Here is a 19,594-nt window from a genome sequence, read left to right as displayed (position 1 = left end):
GAGTCTCTGTAAAGGTTCAAATTGGTACGTTAATTAAAGGAATGGTATGCTCATGACACTAATTTTTTAAAAATTATCATCCGATAAAACAGACCAGTCTCTGCCAGTCTCTCTCTTTTTTTTTTTAATCCGATGACATTATCAGTGATTTTAAACTGATTATATACCGAAATAACATCAACACTGTGGGCGCCGCCATTTCCCGGACGTGACGTAATCCATGCGTTTGGTTTTCGAAGACACGTTGATCTCCATGTTATTTACTGTAGTTTCTCTATTCAAATATGCCTCACTGTATCGCGAAATATTGCCACAATTCGGATAGGAACAATCCACGGAATGCTCCGTTCCATCTGTTGCCAAAAGGTAAGCATAAGAAGTACATTCGGAGGCAGTGGCTAGCGAAATGTGGCCGGCCCGAACCGAGAGATTTACAGGCTGATGTATGCAGCGAACATTTCACATTTCCGGACGACTACTCTGAGAGTATGATCAAACATAACATGGGATTTAAAGAACAACCATTACTCAATGGAGATGCAGTACCATCGGTCTTTCTGGTGTCATCACCGACCAGGACACCAGTTCGGCCAGTTGAGAAATCGCCCTCTGCAAGTGTGAAGCGACGGAGGAGCAGAAGTAGTGCTCGGAGTAAGAATAAGGTATGTTGTAGCGCATTTCCATTGCAACGGCTAGCCCCGTTTTAACGTCCAGGCCAGGACAGTTTTTGGTGGCCTTTCCATATAGCGTAGTACCGGCTAGTGTGTATTTTACCCCAGTTTTTTCCAGCCCCATAAAATCGTGATTCTATGGCCAGGGACAACGAAGCTGAGTATGCTAAACTAGAGAGGGAATCGCTAGCAAGGGTGGTACTACATGCATACATATAGTATCTTATATCATCTTCCCATTATACACACATGCATTTCCAAACATTTGGACTACCTATGTTGCAAATGTATTATCTTTTCAATTTACACACGGCATCTATTGCACGTCTGTCCGTCCTGGGAGAGGGATCCCTCCTCTGTTGCTCTCCCTGAGGTTTCTCCCATGTTCCCTTTAAACTGTGGGTTTTCTTCGGAAGTTTTTCCTTGTACGATGTGAGGGTCTAAGGACAGAGGGTGTCGTATTGTCATACTGATATGTATGGCTGAATTCCCCCATCCAATCTCTTCACATTGGTCAAAACTTGTTCCTCTGCTGACGAGTCCGAACTGAAATACTCCACCATGTTTCCGTGTGTTGACAAAGTGAAGGCATGGATGACGTCACGACCATCACGTGACTACTGAAAATGGCAAACATGGCGGCGGCCAGACGGAATATACAGGTCTTGATAAAAAAGAGCTATAAAATCATTATTTACCGGGGAATATTGCTGATTTCTTCAGGGTATGGTTTAAACATAACGTTTCACTAAATACTGAAGTTTTGATTAATTATCTAATGAGTGGACCATTCCTTTAATAAAAAGCGTGGTAATGTCACAAACAGAATATAGTCCGAACAGAAATACAGCTGTGATCTCTGGCTCTGGTAGTGAAGAAAAGAGAGCGTTGGCTCAGGTTGTGCTGAAATATATATCCTCTGCTGGCTCCTCCCTGCGGGCCGGCTCTCAACATCCGTTGTTACGCATATCAGAGGTTAAGACATTGTACATTCAATATATATCTAAACACGCCTTTTCTCTTCCTTAACTCTTTCATGACTTTTCATTTAACACATTCTAAACGCTGTAATCAATACTCCTAAAAATACAGGAAATACTTCACAGCAGTTTGGTTTCCGGTTGGTCTGAATGTTGTCACATGCTAACCACATCTGTAAACAATAACGTAATCAAATAAACTGTACCTTATCCAACAATAATAATATCTCGACGTCTATAGTTGTAGTGTTGAAATCAGTAGGTTTCAATGTGCAACATCATATCATATTGGTGCTAAATTCACCTCTATAGTAAATGGTATATTAGCCTCATGCTAACCGGAGATGAAGAATTTTCAGAATAAAAGCTTAACAAGTTATTGTGCACAAGAACTTCTGGTTTTTCAGTGTAAAACAGCAATTAAACTGACTGTGTGTTTAAGGTGCACTATGCTCTCAAAACATTGATTTTAATTTCTAACAGTCCCTCCTTACCCACCTAAAAGGTGTGTATAATACTGAAATCAATGAGTTCTTCATCTGAACTCTGCATAGTACATAACTCATATAAAAAAACATACAATAAAATGGAATGGCTTTAATATCAACCTTAGAAAAATACAAAAATACTTTGACTGTTCAAACATAAAAGTTTTCCCTTGTGCATAACTTCCAGTGTTAACATTCAATATGGTTCTTCAAAATAGCAGCATTCTTCAAAATAGCAGCAATAGCTTGGTATCAGAACATTTCTTCCTCCCTCTTTTCACAGAAACCGTTCTCATACCACGCTCAGTTTTAAGGCACTTGTTTTTACAAAGTGAAAAGAAACGACCCATTTTAGAATATCAATGATCCATACAACATGTGATCCATCATCTTAGAACAGTATGGCTAATAAAGAATAAAATAAAATATCTTGTACCAGTTTAATGTAATAATAAAAAATAAAAATACACCATCTTGAAATAGTATAGGATAATAATGAAAAATAAACAATACACTATCTTGGAATAGTATAGGTAAATTGAAATGGATTCACTCCATTTTAGCATTTTATTTTGCTCACTTCTTCACATGATTTCATCATTTAAAGAATCACATCGGCTGGACATTCATATCATTTAAACTCACTCATCATTTTCCTCAACCTCTGTATATGGGTCTTCTTGTTCTGCTAGCATTTGTAACCGTCTCCTCATGAGAAATGTACCCTCCCTCCTTTCATACCATTTAAGGTATGAAAGTAATATGTTCTCTAGAAGAGGCCGTCGTGATCAATCGGTACGTTAGGACATGGAAATGCAACATCTAGGCCTCCCCTGGGCCCCCTATGCTATCCTTGTGCACTGTGGAGCCTAAACTCCCCCTGGGACTGGTCTCTTAGCCCTACTGGCTTTGGGGTGTTTCGCCATGTTGATTAACTGCATAGAAAACATCACTGGCTGTGCTAGTGCACAGGTCCCAGTCCAATCCTGTGGCAAGACTGAGTACAAGGTTTTAGTTCCATGATACCACCAAACATCTACTCTGGGGTACGGCATTCTAGACAGTCATTTCTGGGAGAAGATTTTGGTCAGTTACAACAGTTGTAGAGTTTCATCACTTGAAAGTTCCCACTTCAGTAACTTTGGGTGGTCTGTTCTAATGATGTGATAAAATCCCTGAAATGGTGTGAAAACCAGTGGAATATCACCAACGCATTATACTAATTTATCTTCAATGCTGGTCTACTTGAAGAACCATGCTAACCCCTTTAACAGTGTGTGGAACCTTGGGTGCCCGAGCATGTGATAATTACTCCCTCCTTTAACAAGGACTTTAAAAACAGTGGTTTCTTTAATGGTTTGTAGTTCAATTCAGGAATGTTCACTCATGGCAGATATGTTTCTCCTTTTAAATAACGTCTCTAAATGTCAGGTCATCACTGATTAAATGGATGAGCATTAGGAGGTGGTGGCACTTGTCTTTTAAAACTCATACTCTGGTGCCGTGCGCTCCCTCTGAAGGGGCAAGTAAGATTTAAAACATCTGCAGGGTGGGTTGAGCAACCCCTTCTCCCTGAACGATATTTGTTGTTGAAAATATGCACCATTAAAATGAGTGATCCAAGGCCCCGCATGTATTACTCCCAATTATACTAGTTTTTCAAAATTTAAATTTTCAATTGCTCTTTGCCTAGTGTCTTTTTAAAACTCTACATCTTGGACGACAAACAAATGTTGTTTCCACCTTAACAGTTCTCCTGAGGTAATATCCATGCTACAATGGAGACATCAATACTCTAGATTGGAATACCTTCTTTGGCTTGGCTCTAGCTCGACCTTTAACATTTTCCATTCAAATAAAGATTTGTCTGCTTTCTATATTGTAACAAATTAAATCTTCCCCAAATTCTCACATGAATAAGAATCTCTAAAAGAATAATTTGTTTATATGATGAAAAGATTGAATAATATGTTCTACCCTCAGTGTGTTTTTAGGATTATTTTCTAATAAGTGTGTTTATGTGTAAACTCACTCACTCCTGTGTTCCTTCTCTCCCCCTCTGGTCGTCAAGCCACGACCCCCTCAGGTTCTGCTGGACCATGCCAACTCCTCCGTTCTGTCCTCTCCTCCGTCCTGTCCTCTCCTCCGTCCTGTCTCCTCAGTCCATCTGCTCTTGAATCCTCCCGCTGTAACTCTATCCAGTGGGCCAACTGCTTTGCATTTCATCTCCTCCTTTTCAGTCTCTACGCTGTTGCATGGAGGGCGTATTCCGCTCTCATGTCCCACACTCTGCTCTTGCGCCAGTTCTCGTGGCTCAGTTTGGAACTTCGTGTCCTGATTGAGGGACCGATGAGAGTTTGCCTGTTTGTCAGCATGCTGGTTTGGTTCTGGATGCCTCAGGCGGAGCTGGTTCTGGATGCCTCAGGTCGTTGTTGGTTCAGCTCGGGTTCTCTGTCTGTTCGATGGAGGAGGGGGAGGAGGAGTCTCCTGTGGTGAGGTCATTTGTCTGAAGATGGGGTCGTAGCAGTCTGACAGGCAGAGAGAGAGAGAGAGATCTCGGGACGCATTACCTATAACTAATTCTAACAAACTGAGGTAAAATATATATCCAATCCTTTCCACCATTTTCCTAATCTTACTATCTGTCTTAGATGTTAAATGTCATCTAAACCCAATTAATGTCTATCCCTAATCATTGTTTCCACCCACTGTAACATGGCTACTCCAAATAACTCTTTCAGGAAACCATTTTCTTCTATAAATTAAAAATACCTACATGTTTCAAGCACCACATATTTCACACACAATAAAATAACATCCCCATATTTTTAGTAACTTTTTTTACTGGACATATCTGCAATGTCGCCACAATCTGCTGGGGAATTTTGTTTATAGAGTTTGTACATACAAAGCTGTACTTGTGGGTTAGTAGCCAGTTTCTACTGTAATCATTTTCAATAATTTGCTCAGGTCACCGGTCGGTTGTCCATAAACTTAACGGGGAGTGTTTCTGGTACAGACTAAAACATGGATCCATTGTATTTGGAGATTCCCCTTATCTGTAAATCCCCATCACTTACATATCCCAATCACTTAAACCCATCTCAGCATTTGATACAATAACTGCATATATGGGGGGTGAATCATCTTGATTGTAACCTCCTCACCTTTGGGACCGAGTATTTCTAACTCCTCCTCTTGTGGCTCAGCTGATCTTTTGGCTCTGGGGATAAGTGAAAGTCTCTGAAACACAGCTGGAGTTTTGTTAGTGATGTGGGCATTCTCTATGAGTGAACTAATGGATCCCTGTCTTACTTGATATTGTACTCCCCATCCAACCAAAAAGGTGCCAAGTGTAATGAGCACAATCAACAATGCTATTCTGACTCTTATCCCTAGGGGACCCCACAATTGGTTTGGCTTTGTTCTTGTCATCTCTATTTTGTCCATGGTTGTGTCAGTTACAGAATTTAAATAATGAGTACTATAATAACGTATACGAAAATTGGACTCTTTTTCAGATGTAAAACAAAAAAAAAAAGGTTTTCACTTTAGTATACAAAAATCTATAGACAATTTGTCTTTTGAGCTGTTTCTGTCTTTATCTTATTTCTATTTATTGTTTTGTTCCAGCTCTGCCAAATCAGTCCTAACTCCCAATAATGTTCTGGAAGTTGCCGGTGAAGGGTGACCATGTGTGAGGTGGTGTCAATTTGCTCCTTTGTCTTTACCTTTAAACCGGAGCTCGTGTGAAGTTCATTACAACTTCTCACTGTTCCGTCCACCGGGATCAGCTCACTGTCTTTTGTGAACTTTCACCCTCACCCAATCACCTGGCCGAACAGGAGTCTCTTCTGGAGTCTCGTCTGGTATCTCTGTAGCTTTCCCAGCCTGTGTAGACAAAACTTGGATAATATTACTCAGAGTTCTGACATATTCATCACTTCTATTCATCTAATATCTAAAACTGGAATACTCCCTCCTTGGAGGAGGCCCAAACTTCAGCATACCTTTTGTCGTTATGTGACCTATTATTAAATACATGTTATTATTCATTAACTACAACGTCACTGAAATCAACATATCTGTATAATCATGACACTCCCTCCTTTGAGCATAACATGCTCAATCAATATTGCAATGATTACCCTATTCTGAACAGGACATGTAAAACCCATAACGTTGCACAAAATAAATATAACTTCTCCGTGTAGCCATAAGGTGTACAAAATATATCATATGATGTATGGCTTTCTGATGGTATACAAACATATTCACTAAAATCTGCCATTAGCACAAAAATGTGTTTACTTGTTTCAGGAATGGCTTTTGTCCTGGTATTATGCATCTGCTTGCTGCGAAAAACAATACCCCTGGTGTCGCTAATGCGTCTCAATAACTCTAGGATTAGAGGATTGTTTGATACCGCTGAACAAACATATGATAAAATAATATTTCTCCAAACTAGAGGGAAAATACGAACTATTCTCACAGAGGGTGACATGCATGGAGGGCTGGTGCCCCTCACTCAAAATGAGATATTGCCTTACGCACTACATTATAAATCAGTAAAGTCACTCAAGAATAAATAAATAAAAACTGATTCTTGAAACTGTTGTAAAAACCCTACAACTTCTTCATCCAAGCTCTCAATCAGTGTTATGTTATTTAATCTGCAGCTCATTGCCATAAAACAGATCCTTCAGACCGATTATAAAATTGTGTTTATGAGAAAAAATGTAATCTGACTCCAAAAATCACATAATTATTTGACTAAAAAACTACACTTCTACTAACAATAAATGAAGTTCCCCTTTAAACACAGCCCCGGTCTTCTGACGGGGTCTATCTATGTACTGGCTGGAAATGTTGGGCCAGTCTCTGTCACTCTGTCACTGTTCTCCCGCCAACAGTCACTCTCTAGTTCTGCTGGGTTCTTGTTGACTTCTTCACTGGTTTGAGACAAGCGACCCTATCGGACACCTCCCTTTGTAGCCAGACTTCACCACAGCAGAATCGAGTTTCTGTGTTTAGGTCTCAACAGCTCCACGTCTGGTGTATCGCCGCCCCTTGAACTGCAGTCGGTGTGAACAGGAGGTAAGGATCCTCCGTCTTGGGCGAGTATTAGGTTTCCGTCTTCATATTTTTGGGTGGAAACCTGTCGTCTTGACCTCACTAGCTGTGTGGACACAATAGTTTTCTGTGTAGGGGAACAACATCACTCGTAATCTCTTTCCTTCTCATCATTACAAAAATAGTCTGCTAAATGTTCTACTATGTTTTATGCTTTATGTGTAAATGCAATATGCTACTCACTGTCATGTTTTACATTAAACCTCTCCCTCCTGTGGTGACAGATATGGCTCAATGTAGCTGAAGATTTCAAAATACCCTTGTGCTGAAGATGCATCACCTGGTGGTCTGGTCCTCTGAGCTTCCTCGTTGTTGTGGTTGATACCAGGCTGTCAGTGGCATTTGGGTCATGTTTGGCACCCCTGTTCGTCTTTGACATCTCTGGGACCCCCTGCCTCCGTCGTAAACCTCCCCGGGGTATCTGCATGGAGGGCACCGTTTGGTGCAATGTTCTGCGGACACTCTCTGGACCAATGTGTCAGCTGACCACATTTGTAGCAGCCTTCATCTGTTCTTCGTCTTGATCGTGGCTTTCCTCCTCTGCCACTTTGTCTTCCTCGGAATTGTTGATTCTGCACCTGAATCTCTGGCACCTCCCGAGCTTGAATTGTTGGAGGTGTCTGACCTGCCTTCTCTGGTTCTATGGCCATCCCTGATGTAGCTGCCATTTGCCTTGCCGCTTTCTTGTTTTTAATAGCTTCGGTATCTTTCTCAGATATTTGCATCTTCAAGAGTCTCAGTTGTAGTGCTTCCATTTCTGTCTTTTGTGTTTGTCTTTCTTCTGTGATTTCTTCTAATCGTATGTTCTCTTCTATCAGGTGTTTTGATTGACTGGTTAGCACTCTTACTTCATACTCCAATTCTTTGAGATGTTTGTTCATGGAGACTCCATCCAACTGCAGGACTTCTCCTATAGAACCAACATTCGGGGAGGGAGGAGGGACTTCGGCCAGGCTTAGATACAGCTTCGGAGTTTGGATAACTGGAGCCTCTTTGGTTTTTTCTGCTATGTCTTCCCTTACTGTCAGGTCTGCTACTCGGACCACATTTATGCTGTGTGCCAATAGGCTGGCATATTCCAGGTTGAGTATCAGACTTGTAACTCTTATAAATCTTTCTTCAGCTTCTCTCCATATAGTTAGCTGTTGTAGGCACTGTTCGTGCTCATAGTCGAGTACTGCTCTTCTATGGGCTTTTGTTGGTCCAGGTTGATCATCTGCTGGAACCAGTCCTCTTGTTTGCCACTGTTCCAACAGTTTCTCTATTTGGTTCCATGTCTTCTGTCTAAGTTTTGGAACTGTTGTAGCATCTGATCTGATTTTTACCCTTTCCTTGATATCTGCAGTTGAGCCTGGCTCTGCTTTTGGTCTCAACTTAGTTTCTTTCGGTGACATGCTCTCTAACTATACGAATGATCAAAGCACTAGTCCTCTGACTAGTACCTTTGTATTCCTTCAAAATATCCTACATCATCAGAATTGTTAAATCTGTTCTTTTTTTTTTTTTAGTATTTTTTTTTTTTTTTTAAATAAAGTTAATTAAAAGATAAAAATTATGCAAAATCTGAAATGCTAAAAATAAAAATTGTACAGTGTATGGTTTTGACTATGAAATATGAAAATTAGAAATCTGGTGAAAATCTTCCACTTTCCGAAGTGTTTGGAATTATGTAAATGTCATAACTTGTGTTAGCTTCAATACATTTGTTTGCTTATTTGAAAAAGTATTATATAAAGTGTCTTATCTTATAATTAGAAACCACTTGCAATTCTATATCGGCAATGAGGCATGTGTGTATTTATAACACTTAGAATTAGACTTCAAAATGCTATTGAGTGTTTCCTCTATGTAATAATTCTGTACTACCAGCAGAGTGCGCTATTGTAATTTTCAGCTTAATCCACTAGGGATTACTGTTGCAAAACTAACCTGTATTTAAGAAAAACTTATTTTCTTTTCTAATGGTAGAAAGAGAATTACACTAGGGAAGAATATTACACTTGGTTAAAACGACACAGCACATAATCGCCAAAACACTTTTGCAAACTGGAATATTTCAAAAACGTCAATTCAAGCAGAAAAAACTTCCAATATCAGACCCCTATGAATGCCAAACTTCCCACGGTAAAATAAGCTATCTATTTTATAATTCCAATTTTGCAAAGAAATATGATTTGTCCTTCTCAAGGAGGAGTAGGACTGGGTAAAAGCAAACAGTCTCACTTCTTCAATTAGCATTTCACGAAATGGCGACTGCCGTGTGGTCCATTTTAAACATGCTGGCAAAACAAGATGGCAACTTTTCCAACCTTTGACCTGAAGAACAAAGGGATTTTACAACACCTCGTGGCAGAACACTCAGAACACTCACTCAACTGTGTTCTTGTTTAAATAGTCTCCAACCATTCACGTTAACTTAAAACGTAACAAGAAACGCAATTGAAATGATTGCCAAATCACACAAAGGACTTTTAAAAATAAAACAAACACTCTTTCCAATAATCTCAGATTCCACTGTGATTTTGTTCTTTTGTTTAAATAGCCACACGCTATTCACGTTAACTTAAAACGTAACAAAGAAGACTATATTGGAGCGATTAGCCTCTTGCTGACATGTAATAACAGACAAACGAATAGCATGCAGGGTTAGATATAAGAAAAATAAGTAAAAGTAACTCACCCTGCTTGTGACAAAGCAACGCCTCGTGTTATATGATTGTTGTCATTACATTTGGTTGTTTTAACATTAATTTCCCAGCTATTTTCAGGAACCGGAAGCTAAGATTTTCCTGCATAAACTATTGAAGAATTTGATTTAACGGGTTTCTTCTTACCGATTGTTTGAGATCTCTTGTGTGTCAGACGATTGGCATCGGGTCCAGGCCACAGCCGGCTGGATTGTCTCTCCCGTACCACTAGAATCACGTCGGCTTTGTCCCAATTGTTATCTGTGTGTGATTTTTCTAGCGTCCAGGAGAGAAGTTTAAAAAAGGAGACTAAATGGAGTCTCTGAAAAGGTTCAAATTGGTACTTTAATTAATATAAAGCGTGGTAATGTCACAAACAGAATATAGTCCGAACAGAAATACAGCTGTGATCACTGGCTCTGGTAGTGAAGAAAAGAGAGCGTTGGCTCAGGTTGTGCTGAATTATATATCCTCTGCTGGCTCCTCCCTCCGGGCCGGCTCTCAACATCCGTTGTTACGCATATCAGAGGATAAAAACATTGTACATTCAATATATATCTAAACATGCCTTTTCTCTTCCTTAACTCTTTCATGACTTTTCATTTAACACATTCTAAACGCTGTAATCAATACTTCAGGAAATACTTCACAGCAGTTTGGTTTCCGGTTGGTCTGAATGTTGTCACATGCTAACCACATCTGTAAACAATAACGTAATCAAATAAACTGTACCTTATCCAACAATAATAATATCTCGACGTCTATAGTTGTAGTGTTGAAATCAGTAGGTTTCGATGTGCAACATCATATCATATTGGTGCTAAATTCACCTCTATAGTAAATGGTATATTAGCCTCATGCTAACCGGAGATGAAGGATTTTCAGAATAAAAGCTTAACAAGTTCTTGTGCACAAGAACTTCTGGTTTTTCAGTGTAAAACAGCAATTCAACTGACTGTGTGTTTAAGGTGCACTATGCTCTCAAAACATTGATTTTAATTTCTAACAGAAGCCAGAATAAATTGAATAACGACTTCTCCAACCTTATACTTTGCTCCAGAGTGCCGTGGTTCATTGTTTATTCATGTGTTTCTGCAGCATTTACCGACCGCTGCTCTTCCAGCTCCTGGTTAGCTCACACTGCAGCGGCCGCTCTAAAGTATTCACTGTCCGACTCACACAAGCAGCTGTTGCATATCCCCAGTTCCCCTTAGCCTAAGTGAATGTGTGTCAGTCTGAATTGACACTGTTTGGTATCACAACGCTGTTATGAAAGTTTCTCTGGTATAAAACGGGTGATGTTAGCATAGCAACCGAAGCTAAACTGACTACTTGCATCCGATAGCTGCAATAATACAAAACAACACGTCTGCCTCTCTCCACAATGATCGATAACAGTGAACGGATGGTCAAAGTAAGGTACAAATAAACAGAATCACACGAAGCCTGGTTAGTGTTGCCTGACTTTATAAAGTGTGTTTATAGGCACTACTGCTTGTAGGCAGGCATAACAGTCGACCCATTTTCAGGGGAGGTGGGTTTAGTGTCCTGCACGCCTCGACGTAAGAGAGACGTAAGCGACGTCGCCTCTTAGCTCCAAAGCTCTTGCCTCTGGACCGACAATTTTTTGGAGCTGGAAATGAAGCGGATTCCGGAGCTAAGAGCCGGCGCCGCTGCGGTGTGAACTGGAAAACCCGGCGCTTTTCAGGCTCTAGCTCCGAGCCGGAGCTGAAAAGGCGCTGGTGTGAAAGGGGCATATATGGCGCTGCCCCCTCCTCCCGTTGACAATTTACTAGCGATAACGAGGGCCGGTCGAGATTCCCGGCCTGATTTTTAGTCCCAGTACGCCACTGAACGTAGCTATTATGTAAGGTGCTGGTATATATATATATATATATATTAGGGCTGTCAAGTTAACGCAAAAAAAAATTAACGCCACTAATTATTTTAACGCGATTAACGCATGTGTATTTTTTTTCCTCGGCCGCCCCGTAGTTTCAGAGCGCATCGAGTTTAAAATACCATCTGCTGACAGCCCCGCTCCTGCCGCCCACTTGTGGCAGACCACACTTCCAAGCTCACCGGCAGGCCATCGGGAGGACCGGGAGGGTGTGTGTAATGTGGCCCGAGCGAGCGAGAGAGAGACCTTACGTGCTTGTTGTTGTTAGCATCTGGTGCTAGCTAGCTGCGCTAACGGATATAAGGAGCTGTTTAAATGAAAACAGAGGAGCGACATTTCGCCACAACTGCGCCGAGCACTTGACTTGATGCAGGAAGCAGACAGCGGGACATTGTAGGAGAAGTCAGCACACTCATGATTGCAGCAACATGATTGCAGCGTCCAGGCAGCTCCCGTTCGAGCATATGCCTTGAGTTGCACATAGCTCCAACACACACACACACACGCACACGCACACGCACACACATATACACACACACACACCCCCCCCCCCCCATTTGTATTGAATGAGAGAGGTTCCAGGTTGTTGTGTTTAATATTCATGAGAATATTTGTCATTGTTCAAATGATAATAAACATTAGCATAAAGCATATTTGTCCACTCATATGTTGATAAGAGTATTAAAAACTTGAAAAATATTCCTCTAAGGTACATTTAGAACAGATAAAAAATGTGCGATTAATTTTCGATTAATCGCGATTAACTATGGACAATCATGCGATTAATCGCGATTAAATATTTTAATCGACTGACAGCCCTAATATATATATATATACACATACATACTGTGCTTCCTCCCCCACCCCCCCAAAAAAAGTTGTAAATCAAACAAGTGAAGTACATGTTATAAAGCCGTGGAGGGCTGGAGTTTATAAACCAAAGAGTAACCGCCCTGACGGGACGCTGTAATAAGTAAAGCGAACGCACCCGCAAGGACACCTGGCCTCCTATTGGTTGAGGGATTTTGACAGGTTTGTTGCACAAAAGTTTCGAGCGCGCACAGAATAATTCTGAGAGCAGAAAAAGTTTCGAGCACGCACAGAATAATTCTGAGCAGCAATATATCTGAGTGCAAGCGTACAGTTTGAGCACAAGCAGAGCAAATCTAAGTGCAAGCAGGCACTATTTGAGTGCGAGGGCACTATTTGAGTGCGAGGACAGAGTTTGAGGGAAATAAATACATAAAGTATGCTCTCAAATTTAAATACCACGCTCTTGAATAAAGATAGGGAATAACCCCCATACGCCTCACAGTGGTACAATAACAGTAGTACATCACTATAGTACAGAATAGACACAATCTCTAGTCTATACATACAATAACTGAGGACACATGCATTTCCTAACATTTGGTCTATATGTGGTAAAATGTATTATCTCTTCTATTTCCACACGGCATCTATTGCACGTCTGTCCGTCCTGGGAGAGGGATCCCTCCTCTGTTGCTCTCCCTGAGGTTTCTCCCATTTGTTTCCCCTTTAAACTGTGGGTTTTCTCTGGAAGTGTTTCCTTGTACGATGTGAGGGTCTAAGGACAGAGGGTGTCATTTTTCTCATACTGATATTCTGAACAATCTGTGCGTGTGTTGTATTTGCTGTGAAGTGTCTCTACTGTAGGCTATTTTGTATTATATGTACAGCACTTTGGCTCGACCAAAAATCGTTTATAAATGTGCTATATAAATAAAACTTGATTTATATTAATATATATATATATATATACCGGGAGGGGAGGACACATATTGACTGTATACATGTAAACTCATTGTGCCTGACTGAATACAAAAAAAAGGTTGTTGGTAATGTATTAGCGACCCCCACAGATGTAAAATGTCACTGCATCCGTGGGAGCTCAGACCCCATTGCCTCACTGTCACACTTAACTCGAGCCCTGCATGTGGCGTCTCGTCGCTACGGTTCTCTCTTGTGTTCCTGAGAAAGTGTGTGTGAGCTCCAGCTCTACTGATCCATCATCTGTGTGTCTGGATAAACCTCTGAACGGACTCCGTGCTCTTTTTTCTGGAGCGTTTACCTCGGACTATAGGAGCTAGCTTAGCATGCTAGCTGGAAACACGTTAGCAACACTAGTCAGATTGAGAGTTTGACGGAGAGAGAAACGGTGTGTTTAACGGAGTCTGCAGGGAAAGGTGATCTAGGAAACATGAGTAAAGTCCAAATGCTGCTGTCGTTGAAGAAGCAGCGAGTCACTGCTGCTGCTGAAGAGATATTTGCTCTGTTTGAACAAACAATAGCAGAGCTCGAGGAGGAGCTGTTTCTTTCCAAAGAGGAGAACAAGAGACTCCAGAAACTACTGGACGCTGTTTTACAGCCTCAGCTTCGGATACACAGAGCAGGTATGTTCCCTTTACTATTCATTAACACTTTATTATCACATTAATAACACTTTAGACCAGGGGCGCTGGAAGGGGGGTGCTGAGGGTGCTGCAGCACCCCCTAGCGTCAGGCAGGCGGAGCTCCTCTGCCTGCACATTTAATTTTCTGATATATATTTTTTGATTACATTTCATTGTGCCTCAGATATATTTTATATTATTATTCAAATGATCATTTTAAACTATATAATTTGTGTGTGTGTGTGTGTGTGTGTGTGTGTGTGTGTGTGTGTGTGTGTGTGTGTGTGTGTGTGTGTGTGTGTGTGTGGTGTGTGTGTGTGTGTGTGTGTGTGTGTGTGTGTGTGTGTGTGTGTGTGTGTGTGTGTGTGTGTGTGTGTGTGTGTGTGTGTGTGTGTGTGTGTCTGTATCCAGGTGACGACCTTGTTATGGCAGATTCCTTATTACAGCGTATTTCTTGCTTATTCATTAAGGTCACACAGGTCAGAGAGCTCCCATCGTCTTGTTATATCAGTCTTATGCCTAGTCACCTGGTTAGTTAAGACAAATGTGTTATTGAGTTAAGTTTCCAGAGAAGAGGCCCCATCGTCAAGTATGGCCTTCTTAGGGGGAAGTGTGTGTGTGTGTGTGTGTGTGTGTGTGTGTGTGTGTGTGTGTGTGTGTGTGTGTGTGTGTGTGTGTGTGTGTGTGTGTGTGTGTGTGTGTGTGTGTGTGTGTGTGTGTGTGTGTGTTCATTACAGTAGCTATATATGCCTGTGTAAAACTGCTACTCATTGGGGCATTTACGCGATTGGTTGCTGTTGAAGCAAGGTGATGTACTCCAATATTATTATTTGTTGTTGTGCAACAAAATATTGATTAATCTCAACCATATCTGTGTTTGTGTTTTGTTGATCTCTCTCTCTCTGTGTTAACATTTAAAGTTGGTGAGCCATTAATTGCACTAACATCCTCGTGAAGCTGACTGAGAGAAGCCCAGAGTGTGCAAAGCTGTCATCAAGGCAAAAGGGGGCAGCTTTGAAGAATCTAGAATAAAAATCACACTTTTTTGTTAACTAGATAATTCCATATGTGTTCTTTCATAGTTTTGATGTCTTCAGTATTAATCTAAAAGGTAGAAACAAATTAAAATCCACAAAAACCATTGAATGAGATGGTGTCCAAACTTTTGACTGGTACTGTATATAAAAAACACACATATTTTAATATTTAGCAGGTTCCCTCATCTATAATCAATTATTATTAGTTAATAATGGGGAATGATTGTGTTAAGAGGTAGTTAACCTGTTTATGTTTGCGGATCTTTATGTTGACAATGTGGTTTTGATTTGATTGTGTAACCTGTTGACGGTAAGCCTGTGGGAGCTATGGGTTCAAAAGGGACGGTGTTGGCCCTGGAGGAGGTCACTCGGGAGAATTTTGCAGTGAAGGCCACAGCTGGGACGTGTTCGGAAGATTGTTGCATTGAGGGCAACAGCCAGAGCATGTTTACTCTCCATGAGTGATGGACAGCCTGATTTGGTGACTTTTATTGTGGTTGTTTAAGTTCTGCTGTTTCGCTATATTTTTGTTGCTGTAATAATTAAAGTTTTTGGAGCGTAAAACAACCGACTAAGCCTATGTTTCGAACGGACAAATAGAACCCTGTCACAAAAATAATCAAGAAACATCATAAATGAAACACTGACAGGGAACATTTCACTGCACCATCATTACTATGACATAAGAAGATGCCGTAAAATGTTCTGATAATACTTGTAAACTTTTACTTACATAAGGTTTGAATTAGGGCTGTGCAATTAATCGGATTTTAATCTCTGTTATGATATTGGCTTGGACGATTATGAAAACGCCATCGAAAAAAAAAGATTATTTTGCTGCATTCCCTTTCGCTATTATGCTCTCAATGTGTCTTGCATTACACATCCTGCCAAGTTCCCAGAAGGAAAGAATAAAACGGAGAGGAATCAATAAAACACAAACACATATATAGTTGATTAATTAGTATTTTGTTTTACAACAATCAATAATAATGAGGAAACATTACCTTGCACACAAGCAGTCAATAGTGGTAATGCTCCAACGAGTGCAAGTCTTTCACATCACATATTGCAGCTGTAATGAACGCACATACAATTTCCCTTACATTAGCCAACACACCCACATATGTTCCAGATGTCGAAAGGTCATTATGTCATGACCTCTTTAGGTGTAATTCATACCCTGTCAGGATATGAACCACCTAACTAACAAGACGTAGCTGTATTATCCTGAGGAGGGCCTCTTTGCACTTCTGATCACCCCTAATAATTGCGGAAGAGACGATGGGCCTTTCTTCTCTGGAAACTGTATTTCAATAACATAACTAATTATATTGACTCGGTCCAAGACTGATATAACAGTGTGTTTCCTGTTTCCTGCAGATGTCCAGCAGCTGGTGGTGGTTAAAGAAGAGCCTCTCCCTGACCAGCAGGAGTGGAGCTCCAGTCTGGACCAGGAGGACCCAGAGCCCCCCCCACACATTAAGCAGGAACAGGAGGAACTCAGGATCAGTCAGAAGGGAGATCAGCTTCAGGAGGTGGAGGAGGCTGATATCACCAAGTCCACTTTCACTCCTGACCCTGTGAAGAGTGAAGATGATAAAGAGAAACCTCAGTCCTCACAGCCTCATCAAAGACAAACTGAACACATGGAAACAGAAGCTGATGGAGATGACTGTCGAGGACCAGAACCAGCCAGGAACTCAGATCCAGAGAGAAGTTTACAACCAAAGACTGAGGACCACACTGGAGACTCTTCTGAACATGACACTGAAGACAGTGCTGATTGGAAGGAGACCAGAGAACCTGCCTCAGGCTCAAACTCACTAAAAAATAGACAAGAATCTTTCAGTGATCCCCGACGTAGTGCTGAAAAGAAACCATTCAGCTGCTCAGTCTGTAAGAAAGCTTTTAGACATAGAAGAGATCTAAATCGACACATGAGAATCCACACAGGAGAGAAACCCTTTCGCTGCTCAGTTTGTGAGAAAGCTTTTTCACATAGTGGAACTTTAAAGAAACACATGAGAGTCCACACAGGAGAGAAAGCACACAGCTGCTCAGTTTGTAAGAAATCTTTTTCACAGAAGGAACATTTCAAGGCACACATGAGAATCCACACAGGAGAGAAACCATTCAAATGCTCAGTCTGTGAGAAATCTTTTTCAGACAGTGGAAATTTAAATAAACACATGAGAGTCCACACAGGAGAGAAAGCACACAGCTGCTCAGTCTGTAAGAAAGCTTTTTCACAGAATTTCAATTTAAAGACACACATGAGAATCCACACAGGAGAGAAAGCACACAGCTGCAATGTTTGTGACAAAATATTTAAGTGGCATGGTCAATTCCAAAGGCACAAGTGTGTTGGTCGTCAGTCCTTACAGCTTAATGAAATTCAAACTGAGGATAACGGAGAGGCAGAGCCTCCAATCAGCAGCTCAGCTGAACACATGGAAACACAAGCTGATGGAAATGACTGTCGAGGACCAGAACCAGCCAGGAACTCAGATCCAGAGAGCAATTTACAACCAAAGACTGAGGACCACACTGGAGACTCTTCTGAAGACACTGATGATTCTTCTGAACCTGACACTGAACACAGTGCTGATTGGAAGGAGACCAGAGAACCTGCCTCAGGCTCAAACTCACTGAAAAATAGACAAGAATCTGTCAGTGAGCCCCGTAGAGCTGAAAAGAAACCATTCAGCTGCTCAGTTTGTGAGAAAACCTTTTCACTGAATATAACTTTAAATAGACACATGAGAATCCACACAGGAGAGAAACGATTCAAATGCTCAGTTTGTGAGAAAGCTTTTTCACGGAGGGAATATTTAGAGAAACACATGAGAGTCCACACTGGAGAGAAAGCACACAACTGCTCAGTCTGTAAGAAAGCTTTTTCACAGAGTGGAAGTTTAAAGACACACATGAGAGTCCACACTGGAGAGAAAGCACACAGCTGCTCAGTCTGTAAGAAAGCTTTTTCACAGAGTGGAAGTTTAAAGACACACATGAGAGTCCACACTGGAGAGAAAGCACACAACTGCTCAGTCTGTAAGAAAGCTTTTTCACAGAGTGGAAGTTTAAAGACACACATGAGAGTCCACACACGAGAGGAAATATACAGCTGCAATGTTTGTGACAAAAGATTTAAATGGCGTAGTGATTTTAAAAGGCACAAGTGTGTTGGTCGCCAGTCCTCACAGCTTAATGAAATTCAAACTGAGGATAATGGAGAGGCCTCCAATCAGCTAGGGGTCGACCAATAGTGTTAGGGAAAGATATTAATGATAAAATAAATCATTTTTAGGGGGACAACTGTGGAGAGGAGCCTGAAAATTACTTTCCAGCACCCTGGAGAAGCAGGCTGTGAGACCCACAAGCACACCCAGAGAACAGGCTGCTTCATCTCACTTTATACCCTAGGAAAGGAGCTCGAATCGAATAATACAATGTTGGGAGAATAAGTGTATGCCCGGGAGTTGATGCTTTGGCGGTTTAGCATGAACAACAGTAAAGACCTTAGTACCCGTATCCTCTGTCCCTTGCTTTATTAATGTCTTTTTACTAATACATAACACATGCATTGTTCCATCTGTCAAGCTAAGATATACAGGATTTTTTTTTTCTCATTTTGTCTCTCATAGTTGAAGTGTACCTAGGATGAAAATTACAGGCCTCTCATCTTTTTAAGTGGGAGAATTTGCACAATGGGTGGCTGACTAAATACTTTTTTGCCCCACTGTACATACATATATCTTAGCTCTTAGCTTGACATGCTCATTCAGTTAGCATACACACATATATATATATATATTATTTATGTATTCCATTCCTTTAAATTGAATATTTAAAATACAAATTAGCTAAATAAACACAATTACACTGCGCTAAACAGCCAAACAACCGAGAACCTACATAGTATGTAACTATATCTAAAACCAAAATACGTTAATTACCTGTAGCCTACTCGGTGTGCCATATTGTTTGTTGTCTGTTCTCTGTAAACCTCCATGGCCCCATCTCAGGTCGGTGAAATTAATTCCTTGCGTCCCTCGCGTCGTTTCTCTGCGTCTAGTCCCTCCCACTAGGCAAGCATGGAGAGACGCAAGGAAACCACGAGAAGCATGGAAATTAGTTTTAAGAGCAATGGGACGTCCTTTCTGCCGGAGCGTCACGTGAAGCGACGTCCGTTTGTGATGACGCCGCACAGCTGTTCGTCTGACAGCAGCTCTGTCCCTGTTGTTTTCACAAACACCCCCGCCACACATTTACTGACAC

At 41.0% G+C, this 19,594-nt stretch overlaps 1 protein-coding gene across 1 annotated transcript; it reads left to right on the top strand.

Moving 5' to 3' along the window:
• Nucleotides 1-4,416: 4,416 nt before the first annotated feature.
• Nucleotides 4,417-19,040, top strand: LOC117453946 (zinc finger protein 879-like). The gene is made up of 3 exons (XM_071204707.1): nt 4,417-4,564; nt 14,205-14,273; nt 16,694-19,040. The coding sequence occupies exons 1-3, from the start codon at nt 4,417-4,419 to the stop codon at nt 18,580-18,582; spliced, it is 2,106 nt and encodes a 701-aa protein (XP_071060808.1). The 3' UTR covers nt 18,583-19,040.
• Nucleotides 19,041-19,594: the final 554 nt, after the last annotated feature.

Source organism: Pseudochaenichthys georgianus, chromosome 10 (genome assembly GCF_902827115.2).
Source record: "Pseudochaenichthys georgianus chromosome 10, fPseGeo1.2, whole genome shotgun sequence".
Classification (NCBI taxonomy): Eukaryota; Metazoa; Chordata; class Actinopteri; order Perciformes; family Channichthyidae; genus Pseudochaenichthys; species Pseudochaenichthys georgianus.
The sequence above is the reverse complement of the archived record's forward strand: the minus strand, read 5'-3'. Positions and strand labels throughout refer to the sequence as shown.